This window comes from Perognathus longimembris, chromosome 14, assembly GCF_023159225.1.
Source record: "Perognathus longimembris pacificus isolate PPM17 chromosome 14, ASM2315922v1, whole genome shotgun sequence".
NCBI classification, from domain to species: Eukaryota; Metazoa; Chordata; class Mammalia; order Rodentia; family Heteromyidae; genus Perognathus; species Perognathus longimembris.
Genome location: NC_063174.1, coordinates 54,305,934 through 54,322,801, shown reverse-complemented (window position 1 = coordinate 54,322,801; position 16,868 = coordinate 54,305,934). Strand labels below are relative to the sequence as shown.

General features: G+C 52.6%; 1 protein-coding gene across 2 annotated transcripts in view; it reads right to left on the bottom strand.

The window, feature by feature from the left end:
• Positions 1-16,868, bottom strand: part of Slc24a4 (solute carrier family 24 member 4) — a 105,423-nt gene that overhangs the window by 30,710 nt on the left and 57,845 nt on the right. Inside the window, exons 3-10 of one of the 2 annotated variants that reach the window (XM_048362049.1) lie at positions 10,864-10,940; positions 9,979-10,053; positions 7,709-7,793; positions 6,911-7,014; positions 6,079-6,153; positions 5,601-5,626; positions 3,985-4,038; positions 2,554-2,639 (exon numbers count right to left, since the gene is read on the bottom strand). In XM_048362049.1, the coding sequence (XP_048218006.1) occupies positions 2,554-2,639; positions 3,985-4,038; positions 5,601-5,626; positions 6,079-6,153; positions 6,911-7,014; positions 7,709-7,793; positions 9,979-10,053; positions 10,864-10,940 (582 nt within the window). Of the gene's footprint in view, positions 1-2,496; positions 2,640-3,984; positions 4,039-5,600; positions 5,627-6,078; positions 6,154-6,910; positions 7,015-7,708; positions 7,794-9,978; positions 10,054-10,863; positions 10,941-16,868 lie in introns of both variants that reach the window. The other variant, XM_048362048.1, reaches the window with a different exon arrangement.

Below are 16,868 nucleotides of genomic sequence, written 5' to 3'. Positions count from 1 at the left end.
TGGCCGTTCTGGGTTCTCTCCCCTGCTCTCTTCATGCTCCTGCTCAGTCTGCATCCTGGGAGACTTTGACATTGAACTCCAGGTCCCCCCCAGCAAAGCCTAATAACCAAACCACTCATGAACACAGCACACAGAAGCAGGCAGCCCCGGCCCTCTGCACTGGGCGTCAGATCCTGTGACATCCTTTGCAAGTACTAGGGTAACAAGGGCTAGGACCAGGCAGCAACCCATGCACAACACCCAAAGTGCAACAGCCACTCCCTCCCGCCGCCACCCGCCCCATAGCCCCACGGGCAGCAAGGCTCAGCAGACAGGAGGCTTGAGGGTTAGAAAACAGCCAGAAAGCACCATGCACCTCACCTCTAGCGAGGTGAGCACCGTGGGGCTGGGATCGTGGTTTATTTAGTGTTTAGAAGCTCATGTTATTGCTTGGAGGAGAGCAGATTACTTACAATTTAGAAGAGAATTAGGGAGACAGAGGCCAACAGAGATTGCCAGAGACGGTCAGCGTGGAGTCTGATGGTGGCCAAGATGCCAGAGGGTTATTTAAGGAGGGTGTTAGTAGCGAGCTCCTTCCACGGGGAGCCTCGGTGCTGGGGAAGGGGGGTGTCTCTGGGGGAGGGGGTACTAGCAAAGCACTGTAGGTTCCAGGCGCCGATCTGGAGGGCCCGACACAGCCACTGTGCGGGCTGTGGTGGGGCTCACAGGAGGGACATGGCACACCTGGCTCCTTGTCTTGGTGCCATAGCACAAGGTGGTATGTGCAAGCCAGGAGTGGCTGCCCAGCAGGGTACCCAATCCTACGCTGTGTCGCTTCTCCCTTCCCACTCTAAGCCAGGGTGGTCTGGAACAGCCCCCTAGGGAGCTCGACCGGCTTAGTACAAGGCGGCCGCTGATGGCCAAATGGTCTCAGCTGTCAGGCTGGGAGCAATGGCCCCCTGAAACCGGCCAGGAGACGGATCTGGTGGGTTCAGCTACATGACCTCAACCTTCAGGTACAAGAAGGTGTTCTCTTCCCTTTCCCTCTTGAGGGGTTTCTTTCTTTTTTTTTTTTTGTTGTTAATTTATGTCTTTGTTGGTCATAGGGTTTAAACATGGAGCCTGGGCTTGAACATGGTCCCTGAGCTTTTTGCTCAAGGCTAGCACTCTGCTACTTTGAGCCACAGCTCCACTTCCAATAGATCTGTTCTTCTGATGGCTAACTGGAGATAGGGTCTCACAAGGCTTTCCTACCTGGACTGGCTTTGAACCTTTATCCTCAGAGCTCAGTGTCCTGAGTAGCTCGGATTACCAGGTGTGAGCTACCAGCACCTGGCTCAGGAGGTTTTGTTGTAAAAGCTTTTGGGTTGCTATGGGGAACACGAACTGCTACTGAAAGAGTTCAGGAAGAGTTGTTTCTTCCCTTCTTATTATTTGGCAGGGTGGGGCTGGAACTCAGGGCCCTGTGTGTGTCAGGCAGGTGCTCTACCACTGAGCCATATCTCTAGCCCAAAGTCCTTAGGTTCCTTTGGGGGGGGGGTGGCTGGGGAGAGGGACATATGGGACATATCCTGAGGTCACCTCCAGCCACAAGGCTCATGGTTGTTAAGATGAAGGCACCTCCCACTGTTCAGACAAGACAAACCTCGAATCTCTGGTCCCTTCAGCCCCACTGGGGTATGGGGACGGGACAGACCCACGCCTGTGCGTGCTGATCTGTCCGGGGGCTGTGGCTGAAGGGGGCGTGGAGTTCCTCTAGGCAACTGTCTCCAGCCCCCAAACAGGAGCTGTTTCTGGGACAGAGTTCTCCAGGACAGGGAGGCCCAGGCCCTGCCACCCTAAGCTCTCGGCTTCCTCCAAGGAGCCAAACAGGCCTCACCTGCCTCCGGAAGCGAGGGAAAGCTGGCGCCAGAGGCTCACGCCTGGAATCCTATCTATTCAGGAGGCTGAGATCTGACGATCATGCTTCAAAGCCAGACTGCACAGAAAATCTGTGAAACTCCTATCTCCGAGTAACCTCCAAAAAGCCAGAAGCGGAGCTGTGGCTCAAGTGTAGAGTACCGGCCTTGAGTGGAAAAGCTAAGGGACAGAGCTCAGGCCCTAAGTTCAAGCCCTAGCACTAATACACACATACGAGCACACACACACACACACACACACGCACGCACACGCACAGGTGTGGGGAAATTCCCAGATACGTTTTATTTTATTCTTTCATGGTGTATCTTCCCTTCACCCTTCCTGAATCTAAGCAAATATCAATCTGGGCAGTATCTCAAACATTGATTCCCACTCCTCATTTAGGATATATATATTTATATATATGTATATATATATACACATATATACATATATGACTCAAAGTAAGAGGGCAGTGGTATGGTATTAGTGTGTGTGTGTGTGTGTGTGTGTGTGTGTGTGTGTGTGTGTCTGTGTCTGTGTCTGTGTGGTGTATGTGTATAAGGAACTGTGGCTTCTGTGAAAATGTCCTGTCCAGTCCTGTCTGCTCAGCCTTACCTTGCCCCAGCAACGGCATGGACGGGTCATCATAGCTACCGCCATAGAAATCATTACCATCCTCCAGTTCGCTGTTCACAGTGTTGCCATTGGCAATGCTCTTTTGTTTGCTTGTGAAAAACATTTGTATCTTCATATTGTACCTGGAAGTCAGGTAAGGCAGGCGGTTAGAGCAGCAGAGGGCAGTACCCCTGGTCAAGGCCTCCCATCCCACCGGTACTAGTGCAGTCAGCGTGGCACTGGCTGTGACAGGCAGCCGGACCAGCCCTTCAGACAGGAGCCTTGGGGCATGTGGGCTGTGACACGTGCTCCTATTGATCTGTTAGCCAGCTTCCTGGAGAAGGCAGAGACTTCCCATACGATATAACGACTGAACCTTGTGTGTCCTAATAAAAACTGTCCAGCCAAACCCATGGGACAGGCACAAAGAGGGCGTCATGAGGTCTGTTCCCTCGGTCCTGGGAGGGGCTCTGGCTCCCAAGGGCTGCCTGGCGGCCCACTACCTGCATTGGCAGCCGGCACAGCCCTCAGCTCTCAGCCCTCAGCCTTGGGGCTGGCTGCTTCTTGGAAGGGAAGTCTGAGCGGTCACTGGACAACAATGCTCTTGCAGCTCGACAGTTGATCACCCTTTTTAAAGCGACAAGCTTTAAAGTAAGGGAGCACAGAGCCCACGCAAGGTTTTGCTCATAGTGTTTGGGTTGTGTTTTTTTTATTGTGGGGTTTTTTCTTTTGGTAGAAAATATCTACAGCATAATTTGTCACTGTACTTATTTCTCATTGTTAAGTCACGCTTGGGTGGCACTAATTATATTCACATTGCTATGTAGCTAGCTCTGCACTCATTAATCAATAGCTCCCTATGACTCCAGACCCTGGTTCCTCACTAACCCCAAATCTGTGTTTGTCTCTATGGACTTGGATCTTCTAGATACTTCTACATGGGATCACACAACCTTTGTCCCCTGGTGACTGCCTTCTATATGATGAAACAGGTACCAGAACTTTACTTCTCTGAGTGGCTGATAAGCACCGCTCATGGGGTCTAGCCTGGGCAGTTTCCTGAGCCGGGGTGGTGGTTGTGGTTTTAGGGCCCAGTGCCCAGGCCCGTGAATGGGACCCATGCAATGGTGTTATGCAGTGGCCCTAAAAGGCACTTTCTGAAGCCTAGGGCAGAAGTTAGGCTGCTTTGCCTTTTTTTGTTTTTGAAGGGTGGTATTAAATGAATTCATTCAAACATCCCAAGATTGGATGCTACCCTACTGCAGAGGACACTGCCTGGCCAATTAGCATGACTCCAGGGGCCCAAGTGGGAACCACATCCCAAAACAGTGCCTGAACTTCCACCCCGTCCCCCCCCCCCCACTTGGGCTCTTCCCGGCGTAGTGTCTACCAGAGGGGACTGCCAAACCTGACTCTGATTCTGAGGCTCTCCCTTCCCCTAAGCAAGGCGGGAGGGGTGAGCGGGAGGAGGAGGGAGAGCGCACTTACTTCATGATCAGAATATAAAACACGTACAAGATGATGAGCACCAGGCCTTCCCACCTCAAAGACACAAAGGAGAGTGTGGTTACGGTCCATGAAATCCTGGCACTGTAGGCTGAGTGGAGTGGCACAGGGCAGTGGTGGGTGGGGTAGCCTCGGCTCCCCCCAGCCCCAGGCAGGAGAGTGAGAAGTCCCAGCCAGAGCTGTCCAATCACTGAGTCCTCCTGGTGACTAAGCGACCCTGCTCTCAGCTACAGGGGTCTGCAGGACTCAGGTGAAGTCCCAACCCCTAGCTACCTGGGGGGACTAGAGCTGCCACATTTAAATGAATCTAGGGTCACTCAAAATTCCGAAACAGCCAGGTGCCAGTGGCTCACGCCTATAATCCTAGCTACTCAGGAGGCTGAGATCTGAGGATCCCAGTTTGAAGCCAGCCCTGACAGAAATATCGATGAGGCTCTTATTTCCAATTAACCAGCAAAAAAAAGTTGGAAGTGGAGGTGTGGTTCAAGTGGTAAAGCACCAGTCTGGAGTAGAAAAGGGCAAGGTAGAGAGGCAGTTCCCATGGCTTATGAATATGGGCATTCAGCCCAAGGGCGTAGCCTGCTGTTTCTCTGCACTTTGTGCTTTCTGTATGTATCTTAATTCATAGCGTAAATGTGCGTCTCTGTACTTACTTTCTTCCAAAATTTCATTTGAAACATTTGCTTTTCTACGGGGCCATAGGCATGTCTACACATACCGACTAAAGGAGGGGATACTCAGGGAAGGAGTCCAATGGAGTCACGCCTCTCAGCAAGCGACTCTGTTTAACGAAATGAGTATCAGGAAGCTGAAACACGGTGGGTTGGTTTTTCTAATTTTTTGATGGCAGGGAGGGGAACGAGGAGAGGACACAAAAGGGGGGAAGAAAGAGGAGCAAATACAGTCCCTCCGTTCAATGTAGATTATGTAAACATGGACCTACCTGAATTGACAGTGGGGATGGGAGGGGGGGTGGATGATAGGAGGGGTAACACTGGTCAAGGCGCACTGCACTCATAATCAGACATGTGGAGTTGAAACCCTTCTGTATCACTACTTAATAATCTTTTTCTTTCTTTTTAAAAAAGAACACCATCATAGAAATGTACAGAATGATGCTGGAAGAACAGAAAGTTTGCTTTTCGTGGTAAGAGCCCTAGCTCAGGTGAGGTTGCTCCGTGACCAAGGTGCGGGTGGGGGAGGGCTGGGAAGCTGTGTGGCATTCTGTGGATCGCCACGGGCGGTGGCACCCGTGACCCCTCCCCCCCCCCCCCCCCCCCCCCCGTCACCTCTGCCACACCCCAGCCCAGGAGCGCACCTGTCCTGGAGTCCTTGGTGCAAAATCCCCCTCTCCTCTCCCCCCACAACTGTCATTATTTTTGTTTTCTGTCTTATCTGGCAGGGTGTGAATAGTGAGGAAAACAGTTTGTTTTTCAGCACTTTGAAAGGAAAAAGACAAGATTGCTCAGAATGACATCCTTTTCACTTCCCCGAGTTAATTAGTGTCGGGTGGTTAAAAATAATAATCATTCTCAAGGAGCCTCAACAAAGGCAGTAAACAGGATGCTGGAAAATAATCATACATGTTCACAACTTACCACACGATTTCTTCGTCATATATGAACTGGAAGGCAAAAGAGAGAACGGGGCCTGTTCATTCCAAATGCAGAACAAATGTCACCCCAAGCACACAGAGCCCACACAGAGGGACCCTGTGCTGGGCAGGGGGTAGCAGGGGCCTTGCTGGGGACCAGAGGGGCCTCCAAGAAGCAGCCGCGTGAGCTTGCTCAGGAGGACCCCATGGCGTGGGCTCTGGCTTTGCTAAGCCTTGTGACCGGAGAGATACTGCCCATCCCAGCATACAGGGAGAGGGCCGGGGGCGAGGCTGCGGGAAGCGTACATGGTAGGGAGGGGGGGAGGGCCTGTGAGATTGCAGGGCGGGGTCAGCACCTCCATGCTGGGGGCTGGGGGTTCTGGCTACATTGTTAGGGGCAGGCAAACAGGGGAGTGTGCCTTCCCAGGACCCCCCCCCCCCCGTGTGTGTGTGTGTGTGTGTGTGTGTGTGTGTGTACTCACCGCAATGAGCACGACGACCGAGAGCGTGTAGTACACTGAGTCTCTGCACACGGCCCACCACGTCAGATGCACCACCTGCCCAGCACAGGGTGTCAGCAGCTACTGGCTGGGGACCAGATGCCCAGCTCCCCCCGCCCCGCCCCCCAGATGCAGAGAGCCCCTGTGTGCCTCCCTGCCTGCCCCTGGCCCTCTGTTTCATTTGGGGAAGAAAATGGAACTCCGTAATCTTTGAGGAGGTGGTAAAAGCAGCTCTGGCCTTCAAGGCAGTGGCTGGGCCTGGTTCACACCAGAGCCGGCTGTCGACATGGAGAAAGGGGCACCTCCGGCCCCTTCGGGGGGTGACTGGCTGCCCACCTCTGTCTCCCTGAGCAAGGCAGGGCTGTGTTCATGAGCTTGTGAAGTCTAGTCTCCTCTGGCAGTCTGTGGGTGCCAAGCCACAAGCCAGCTTCTGCCTGTGGGGATGGACAGTTCGAACTGGGCCAGCAACAGCAGACCCTTCTTTCAAAGCTGTTGCTGGAAGTTGCCCTATGGCTTAAAGTGGTGGAGCACTAGCCTTGAGCAAAAGAGCTCAGGGACAGCGCCCAGGCCTTGAGGTTAAGCCCCATAACTGACCAAAAACACCCCCAAAAAACAAACCCAAAACCCAACACAAAGTAAATGGCCAGCCTTGGACTGGCAAAGGCTGCTGCCAGTGACCAGGCCTCTCAGGCCCCCAGATCATCTCAGGAGAAGGAATGAGGGTGACTTGTGACATAGGGGACATCCAAGGCAAGGGAGCCCAACCCTCTCAGAGAAGCCCGTCCTCTACCCTACAGCCAGGGCGGCCACTGACCTGGCCAGCGAACAGTCCGCACACTCCAATGATGCACAGGATGTTGAACACAGCAGAGCCCACGATGGTCCCCACGCCGACGTCTCCATGAGTGATGAACACGCCTCGAAAGAAGATTCCACTGTGGGCCCCAGCTGCCCGGCCCGGCCTGCCCCTCCCAGGTCCCCCATGCTGAGAGAAGCAAGTCGCTCTCAGTAGCAAATACAACACCCCACAGTGGAGGAGCCAAGACAGCTCCCCAGTGCTCTTCTTTCTAATTCTTAATGATCACAATTTTTGTACTGGTACTAGGGAGAACTCGGGACCTCAGGCTGATGCTTGGTGTTTTTCACTCAAGAATAGTGCTCTACCACTTGAACCACAGCTCCACCTCTGGTTTTTAGTGGTTAGTTGGAGATAAGAGTCTCACCGGCTTACCTGTCTCAGGCTGGATTTGAACCTCAGTCCTCAGATCTCAGCCTCCTGAGTAGCTAGGATTGCAGAGGTGAGCCACCAGTGCCTGGCTGCTCCCCGTTTTGGGAATAGCTTTATTGAGGTGGTTATTCATCCCTTTAAAGACTAGGATTTGGTGAGTTTGTATAGCCACAGAGTTGCACAACTCAAACCACAGTCTAAATTTGGAACTAAGCGATTAGCAACTCACATCCTAAGACATCAGCGATCTACTTGTAGCCCCTCCTCCTCTGGGTGTACAGATGTGAAAACGGAGGCTCCGAGCTAACAACTGCTCCCCCTGGCCCCAGCCCAGGCTCTCTCCACATCTCCTCTCCCTCGTCCCAGCCGCTGGCCGTTTCTTACCGATCACGGAGGCAAACAGCTCTGGCGTGGAGCTTCCTGCAGCCATGAAGGTGGCTCCGGCCACATCTTCGCTCAGATGGAGTTTCTGAAACGGAAGGGACCACTGGTGCTCAGGTGTGGCACGAGCCCTGATGAAGTCTTTTGGGCACCCTGCACCCACACTGAATCAGTCACCCCCTCTTTGGACCCTAGCATGTCGGGTGAGGGGATGGATGAAGGGTCGGGGTGCTGACAGTCCCCTGGTGTTTGTTATGTGGGGTCCCTAGCCCCTAAATCATGCTGGGCTAGGCAGCACCGCTTAATGAGGGTCCACCAGCCTAGTGATGGGTTCCAGAGCCTGTAGGGCACCAGGATGTTGGGTCTAAAGCCCAGCACCCACCTGGGTCCTACCCTAAACAACACCTTCTCCATGGCAGGAGGAGCAAGAGAGTTCCTCTCCAGCACTGAGCGTAGGGAAGAGGCTGCAAACGCTCGCTAGGCCCCGAGACCTGGCTGAGGCCCATCCCCTGATCTAGAAGGTGGGGGGCACCCTGCAGCCTGGACTTGCTAGCTCCCTCTCCCTCCCGCTGGCCAGCTATAGAAAGGAGCCTCAGAGGGGCAGAGCCCTGGGCTTGACCAGGCTGAGGGACACCATGCTGATCCCCGAGGCAGGAGCTCAGCTGCCCGGCCTGCCCACCAAGCACCGCTCGCCTCTCTCGGCAGAACCCATCCTCTCTGCTTACTGCAATCCTTCCTACTTCTGAAGCCTCCCCAGACTTCCCCCCCGCAGTGAGAACTCCTGACCTCCTCCTCACCTGACCGCTGCCCGGGAAGCTCCCGATCGCCTCACCTGATCCCTCCCTGACCCCTCGCCCTCTGCCGGCTCGCACTGAGCTCCTTACATGGCTCCTCACCTCTAGCACCAAGGCCATCGCCCTCGCTCATCTCTCCATCCTAAGGGAGACAGCTGACCCCGAGGGGGCCCTGGCTTCTCCACTGGAGGCCGTCAGTCACATACCATGGGTTCCTGTCACCCCCAAAGGGCAGGGGCCAGTCCCGAAGCCGTGGCTTCCACAAACTCTCAGCCTGGTCAGGTTCTGCGATGTGTAATCACTCTCTAGTGTGGTTCGGATGGGAAAGCCCCCCCCACACCCCGCCCAAGATTCCCCAGGGGCCACCGGCTAGTGGAGGGTTGTCACTGAGTGGTGACTGGATCACACGCATTACGATCTAACCAGCAGCTCCACCCACCAGTGGATCTATAAACGTGACGGCATTGCAGGGGGGAGGGGAGGCAGCTGGAGGAAGGTCACCGGGGACATGTCCTTGAGGGCCATACCCAGTCCCCTACCCCTTCCTGGCTCTCTCTCACTGTTTCCTGGCCTCTGTGATCAGGAAGGGCCACATCCTCCTGCCATGACGCTCTGCCTCTCCAAGGGCCCAAAAGCGACAGAGCCAGCCAGCCCGACAGGGACTAAAGCCTCGGCCACCATTAGAGAGAATGAAGTTTTGCTCCTTAAGCCAGGTACTAGCGGCTCACAGCTGCGATCCTAGCTACTCAGGAGATGGAGATAGGGTGGTTTGAAGCTAGCACAGGCAGACAAATCCATGAGACTTATACCAAATAACCAGCAAAAAATCCAGAAGCAGAGCAGTGGCCCAATTAATTGATAGAGTGCCAACTTGGAACAAAAAAGCCAAACAAGAGTGGGAGGCCCTGAGTTCAAGCCCCAGCACTGGCACTGGCATACACACACACACACACACACACACACACACACACACACACACATACTCTCATGCATGCACACGTGTGCACACACACACACACACACACACACACATCTTTGCTCCTTTAAGTTGTTTATGTAAGGTATCTTGTCACTACAATGAACACTGCAAGGATCCACTAACTATTTCTTGGGGGTCACCACCAGGTGGCAGAAATAGTCACAGGCCACTTGCAGTAGCCAGTGTTCCCCTAACTCCCATTTCACGGATGGTGGAGCCCTAATAGCCAAGTGGCTTTATCTGAGGGGCCTGAGGGACAGGCGTGGGGGGAAAGGAGGAGGTAGGTCTCTCTTTAGGCACAGTGATATAATTACAGGGTGCCCTGTCTCCATCCGTCATAGTGCTTGGTGGCTTCAGGGTGAGGCAATGCCTGGGGCTCGGTGGGACCGTCTGTCATCCGTCTTTCCATCTCACCATGGCCTCCTTGTCCCGGTCACTCTTGTGCCCCGGGTTCTCCACCACCCCAGGCTGCACCAGATCCCATAGCCCCTCACACGTACCTCACAGATCTTCTCTAGGGATGGGACAAAGAAGTCATCACACACGATGGCCAAGGCGTAGAACATGTACAGAGCCTGGGAGGGAAAGGAGACAGGGTCAGCAAGGGCCCCCCAGGGCCTCTCCCAGGGCCCACTGGACCCCAAATCAGACTGCTAGCCTGAGGCTGGGGACAAGCGAAGACGGAAACCTAGCACTGTAGACACTTGTGCCCTCCATCTCCTCACTGGCAGATGGGGAAACTGAGGCTCAGAGAGGGAAAATAATGTGCTGAGAAGCAGTAGGGATGAGACCCCAGGCCACTGGCACTCAGACTTCCTCTTCCTCCATGATACATGGTAAGAAAACACATTCCCTTTCTGGCCCTAGGATCCTGGCACACAGCTCCCGAAGCCCCTGGGACCGTGGCAGCTGGGCCTCTTGTATGGTAATGAGATCACTAGTGGCTGTGTCTCTAGACTCAGGACCCACCCTGACAGGGTGAGAGATCAGGACTTCAATCCCCACCCCCAGTGCTGGAGGAGGGGTAGAGATGACAGGTGAAGACGGCCAGAGCTGAAGGAGTCACAGGAATCATGTGGTAGGCATGTAGGATGACCTATGCGCCATACCATGCCCTTGACCTCTGTTTCCAATGCGCAAGCAGGCATGTCACCCCCTGGTCTACAAAAGCAGATAGTGAGACACAGAACTGTGTTCTTATGTGGGCTCCAGGGCCACTAGCTGTGTGACATGGGCCAGGTCGCCTAGCAGATTTCAGACATTTCTTGGTGGGCAAAAGGGCCTGGTATCTGTTCTCCTCCTGGATCTATAACAAGGCCCTGCTGAGATCTCAGCCAGGCCCTGGCCGTGCCACCCTGGGGACCTCACCCCTGAGAAGCACTCACACCAAGGATATGCAGCAGGACAGCTCCGTGTTGTCGCTCCTTATTGGAGAACAAGTCTGTGGGGAACTCGTGAATAGCTGCAAGACAGGAGGAGATGACAGAAGTTAGAGACCCATGGCCCCAATCCCTGAGCCATGAAAACCCACCCTGGAGCCACCCAGCCCACTGGCTTCCGACTGGCCAGCAGGAGAAAAGGCCAGCAGTTTCCTGGTCCAAGGTAGATCAACGCTCTTAGGAGAGAGTTCTGGATGCTGGATTATGCACAGGTATTCCAGTCCTTTCGAGTTGATTGGGTTTTACAACTATGCTTTGTGTTTTGAAACCAACCAACCCACCCTAGTATGATATATTTCACAGCCACCATGATGGCTACAGTCCAAAAGATAGCTAATAATAAGTGCTGACAAAGATATGGAGATACTGGATATTGTGGCTTTGGGAGTTCTTCAGAGAATAACCCAGAGTTAGCATCTGGCCCAGCTGTTTTCATTCTCACTCATATACTCAGCACATGAGGCATGTGATCACTCAAAAAATTTGGATCCAAATGTGCAGGGTTCAATCACCATCCCTGAGGCTCCAGGCAGCGCGCAGCAACTGCATCTCACGATGCCCCAGGCAAGGGAGAGGCCGTCCCCTCTCACCTCCTCTGACTTTTGAGATGACCAACAGATACATATTTTTTGCTAGGCTGGAAGCTTCTGGAAGGCAAAGATCAGATCCATACTGCCCAGTTCTCCATCCTATCCTGTGTCTAGGCCCAACCTCTGCAGACTGTCGGTCCTCAACACACCTCACCAACCAACTGAAGCAACAGCAGTAAAAGATAAACTGTGGAATCACCTTATTACCTTGTCCTAAAATCCTGTTACCTTACCCTCACCCACCCTCAGGGACCTGGACACCAAAGTCCCACCCAGAAATCCATCCTCTAGGCTATGAACACAAAGCTCTTTCCCTTATATGGAAATTTAAACATAATTAAAACATATGGAGTTTTAACACCAAATCCTCCCAACAAGGAGCAGAAATCAGCAGCTCCCCCTAAGCACCCAGAAAATGATCCCACCTTGAAACAAGAGGTGATGGATGAGAATGAAGACTCCTTCCCTCCTCTCTCCCTCCTCCCTCCCTCTCTCCCACCCCCTTGGTAATCAAACTTCTGTAATAGAATTTCTGCTTGCTGATCCAAGGGCATGGATTGGCCTCAAGGTCTGTCTGCTCAGAGATGGAGAATTATTAAGAGAGTCGACATTCCTGTGGCCAGGATCATGGTTACAGGACAAATGGAGCCGTCTGGGATGCTTCAGTGCAGATCGATACATATTTTCGCCATGAGAATTCCAGACAGTTGCTGGTTCTCTGAAACCAGTGTTTTGGGAGCTAGTGACTTCTTTGAGAAGTTACCAAGGCCAGTCTGTCTGGCCTCTCGCAGGGAGGGGGTAAGGTATCAATGGCCCTGTCCTTGGGAGAAACACATCCCCTGCTCTGCACCTCAATGCCTGGTGGAAGGCAACGGAGGAGAGGAGATGGCATCTGTGTTTTTCATTTTTCCAGCAAAGACAGCAGGTGAGCAGCAGAGTGCCCAGCTGTGACAGCCATCATTCCTGGCACTCACTTCAGTCCCCAGCACATCCTGAACCCAGGGACGCAGCACTGAGTCCCGTCTGCTCCAGTTTCCCAATGGGGCACAGAGAGGGAGGAGACCAGCTCAGGATCCCAGCCACATGAACAAGGGCTGGGCATGAAAACCACACTGCAACCATCCTGCAGCCCAGGCTCTCCCACTAGGAGCTTGTCGGGTCCAGCCACCTGCCCTGTGCAAGGGGACAAGGCTGTCACACCACTGTGTGGCTAGCAAGGGCTGTGGCGGGCAGAGGTTACTTGACGGCTGAAACTGGTGTGGACTCTCAACCCTCCAGAAACTGACTTAAGGAGCAGATGGACTTAGGTGTCAGGAGGTGGCCTTGGGAAGCTGGCAGCACCAGGGCTGACGCTTCTTCACCATGAAGCAGGAGAGATGGCAGACCCGGATGGCCGTGAGGACACAGCGAGATGTCAGGATTCTGGACCTACAGGCACCGTCTGTCCCCTCAGCTCCAGAGCATGTCCGGCCTTGATTTGAGAAGGTAAGAGAGCAAGCAACACCAGCTTGATGAGGAAAGAAAGGAAGAGGGCAGCGAGCCACCGAGAGTGACAGACAGCACACGCCTCATGAGAACCTGCACACAGGCACAGTGTCAACCCAGATCCCCGAGGAAGCCTTCTTTCTCCTCCCATAGCTTGCTGGGGCCAGGAGTCCTGAGCCACATTCAAGGTCATGATGCTTGTCTGTCTGAGAGGCCTGAGCCACATTCAAGGTCATGATGCTTGCCTGTCCGAGAAGCCTGAGCCTGCTCCCACTGCTCAAATCCCTGCCAGGGATGGTGGAGTGGAGGGGAGAGGGGTGGTTAAGCAAGGCACACATGGCATTTGAGGTCATGCCTAAGCCTTTAAGCTGCAGAAATCCGGGGGTGGCAGGCGTAGGGAAGAGAGATTTATTTACAGGTGAGCAGAGCTCAAGGAAGCAAGGATGATCCCAGCATCCTCCAGAGTCCAGGAATGGCGAGGCAGGGAGAGGGGACAGGAGGGAAGGCACCCTTCCAGGCTTTTGCCAAAGCCGCAGTGCTCAGAGGGGCCTCTCCACCACTAGTGGACATCCCCTGGACATTCCTACCTTGATCTTTTTACCCTCAATAGGTGTGTGCCAAGGCCTTCTTTATCAAAGAAGCAGGCTGCATTTTCCCAGAAGCTTTAAGAGCTGTGGTCCTGAAAGTGAGGTGCATAGTCTCCTGGAAGTCAAATGCATCTGCAGATCAGCTCCCCCATTTTATAGTCTCTTAATCTGGGGGAACCTGTCACTCATCTTCATTGGGCTCCATTTAGTAGCTGTGAACAGTTGTTCCTTATGTGTTAATAAGTGTATATGTGTTTGAATGAATAAACATGTCCCATTCATCCATCTCTGTATCCACCCACCATCTATCCACCTATCCACTCCCTCATCTATCTGTCCATATGTCCATTGGTCCATCGATCAATCCATCAATCAATCCATCCATCCATCTACCTACCCACCCACCTATTTTTAAAATCCAGTCAGGGGTGTATTTCTATGGGATTTTTGAAAACTGCATAGAATTGTGAATCTACCAACATTCCCCAAGAAGAAAGAGTCCCATCACCCCCAGATTCCCTTGTGCTTTTTGTGGCCAACCCCTCCATGCTCCCAAACTCATGGCAGGCACTGTTTCCTTTCCCTAGAGTTACTTCCCAGAATGTGCTCCCAGTGGCGTCACGCCAAAAAGGTTTTTGAGCTCAGTGTCTTCCCTTAGCAAAATGCTTGGAGAGTTAGCCAGGTTATATTTCTACCTTCTAGAAATGTTCGCACTTGGCTTTTTTTTAACCCCTTTCTGCTACAGAAGGTCCCCATCCTCTGGAACCCGAGGATTCTGGTATTCATGGGACTTTGTCTCTAGCCCTCTTCTCCCTCTACTTCCTGTGCCTGGCTTTGACTTACTAATCTCTGCAGACATCTCCTCAATTACAGTCTTTCCCTGAGATCCAGACCTGACACGTCCAGCATCCAAATGAACACCATTTGTTGGCCCTCTTCCATGAGCAGCCCTCTGTGGATGGAGAAACAGACGTCTCCATCATTACTGCCCTGCTCTACACACCAACGCCTGCTGGAAGGCTGCAGAGGAGAGGGGATGGCAGAAACCATAGTATACAGGAAGGAAATTATGACAGGGGCTTTGATGCCTCCTCTGAACAGTCCACCGGGCACTCAGCATCTATTTCCATTTCTTCCGTGAACCTTTCTGCTGGGACACCAGCTCCAGGTGTCAGGCTGAACACTGCATGGTCCCACATCCGAGCCCTACATGTTATTCTGAGGTGCCTTGACTCTCTTGCAGCTACAATTCTGATGGTGAAGCAAGTTCGATTAACCATGGTGACTGCGAAGAAGAAGGAGGCTGAGTATTCTTGCTGTCATGTCCACTGGCAACCAAGACTATAGAGATCCACTGGGAGGCCTCACTTCTTGATTTGGGCACTGGATGTTTCTGGTTATTTCATTTCCATTAGCCCCATTTGGGCTGCTATAATAAAACAGGCTAACCTGGATGGCAGTAAACAACAGAAACTTGTCTCTCACAATTCTGTGGGGAGGTCAAAGATGAAGGCCTCTGGTCATAGATGGCACATTCTCTCTGCATCCTCACATGGTGATGGGGACCCTGAAGGTCACTGGAGCCTCTCTTTTGTTGTTGTTGTTGGTCTTAGGGCTTGAACTCTGGGCCTGGGCACTGTCCCTGAGTATGTTTTGCCCAAGGTTAGTGCTCTACCAGTTTGATACACAGCTCCACTTCCTGTTTTCTGGCAGCAGATTGGAGATGAGTCTCACAAACTTTATTGCCCAGAGTGGCCTCAAACTGTGATCCTCAGATCTCAGCCTCCTGAGTAGCTAGGATTGTGGGTGTGAGCCGTCAGCACCCGGCTAATGGAGCCTTTATTTTTTATAAAGGCACTGATTCTGGAGGCAAAGGTCAAGTCCTTATGACCCAAGCACCTCCCATAGTTCCTTCCCTTTAGCCCTTTACTGCAATTTCATAAGCACCCAACTCTCTGGATCAAGTTCCTTTCTGTATGAAAAACCTAGAATGTCTTCTTTGTCTCATACTGAACACTGACGGATACACCTGCCTCTCTAGCCTCCAGGGGGGGCCTGGCATTTCACTTTCAAAGCTGTTCTGGAATCCACCTACCCACTACCTCCACCCCTAGCAGGATGTCCTGGCCACTCTACTGACCTCTGAACCTCCCCTCCCCCTCCCCCACCCCCAAGTCCATGCACAGTCTGCCCCTTTCTACTTCTACCCAGCAGGAATCAGGTCTTCCTTGCCCAGACCTCTGCAATCCCCCTCATGATCTGACCCTGTCAACCTTTCTGGCCTTTCTAGCCCACAGTGCTCCCTGCTCTAGCCATACTGGTCAGGCCTGAACTACCAAGTCTCAGCATAGCCTGGCACTAAACTGGTGTTCAGGAAACACCTGGTGAGTGGAGCATTTGGCTTTCTACCTCCTTCATATGCAGACCGGAGAGTGACTGACAGGTGCTCTGACCAGAAGGCCTGGGGGCTCAGCCAGCCTGGTGCCGTGTCCTCGGTACCAGCTCGTCCCAAACAGCTTTCCAGCTGCTGCCCACGGAGGGCCCGCCAACTGTAAAGCTGTTGACAGAGATGTGCTTTCTGCAGACACTGATCTCCCTTAAACCTTTCAATTAGTCCATTCTCTTCAGGGAATGTAAACTGCAAAGTGAATTATTATTTTTTTTAAGGAGAAATTGCCCACAAACATGTCATTTCACTTTCTATGCAAGGTTAAAAATAACCTTGCATTCTAAGCCCTGCCGTTCATTCCCAAAAGGAGACTGCAGGCTCGGGAGTCATTTAAATAGCATCAGATTTCGATCATTGCGACTTACATAAGGTATGTGTTTTAGAAACCACCCAAGCGCCAGGAACCAAAGGAAAAGAAATCAGATTTTCCTTGAATTCTTTGGTTTAAAATAACTTTGCTAAGAATCTTATACCTTTCATGCGCAACAGTTGGCATGTCATGGTTTCATTCCATTACCCTCCTGTCCCAAATAAGAGTAAATATAATTAAACCATTGGCTTAACCAGCATAAAAAGGAGTTTAACTCCTAGCTTTCTCTCAGTTAAAGAGATTATGCACTGCAAAAAAAAAAAAAGAAAAAGAAAAAGAGAAAAGAATAAAGGACTGGGAACCTCTGCACTAGAACTGTTTTTCACAGGAGCTGTAGTCATGGAATTTTACAGCTGGACGAAGCACCCGCCCTCCTCCCCATTACTCTGTCTACCAGGAGGGAGAACAGGCTCATCAGCCTGACAGGGACATCCCAACCATCATCACTCCCTCCCTGCCCCGATGCTGTA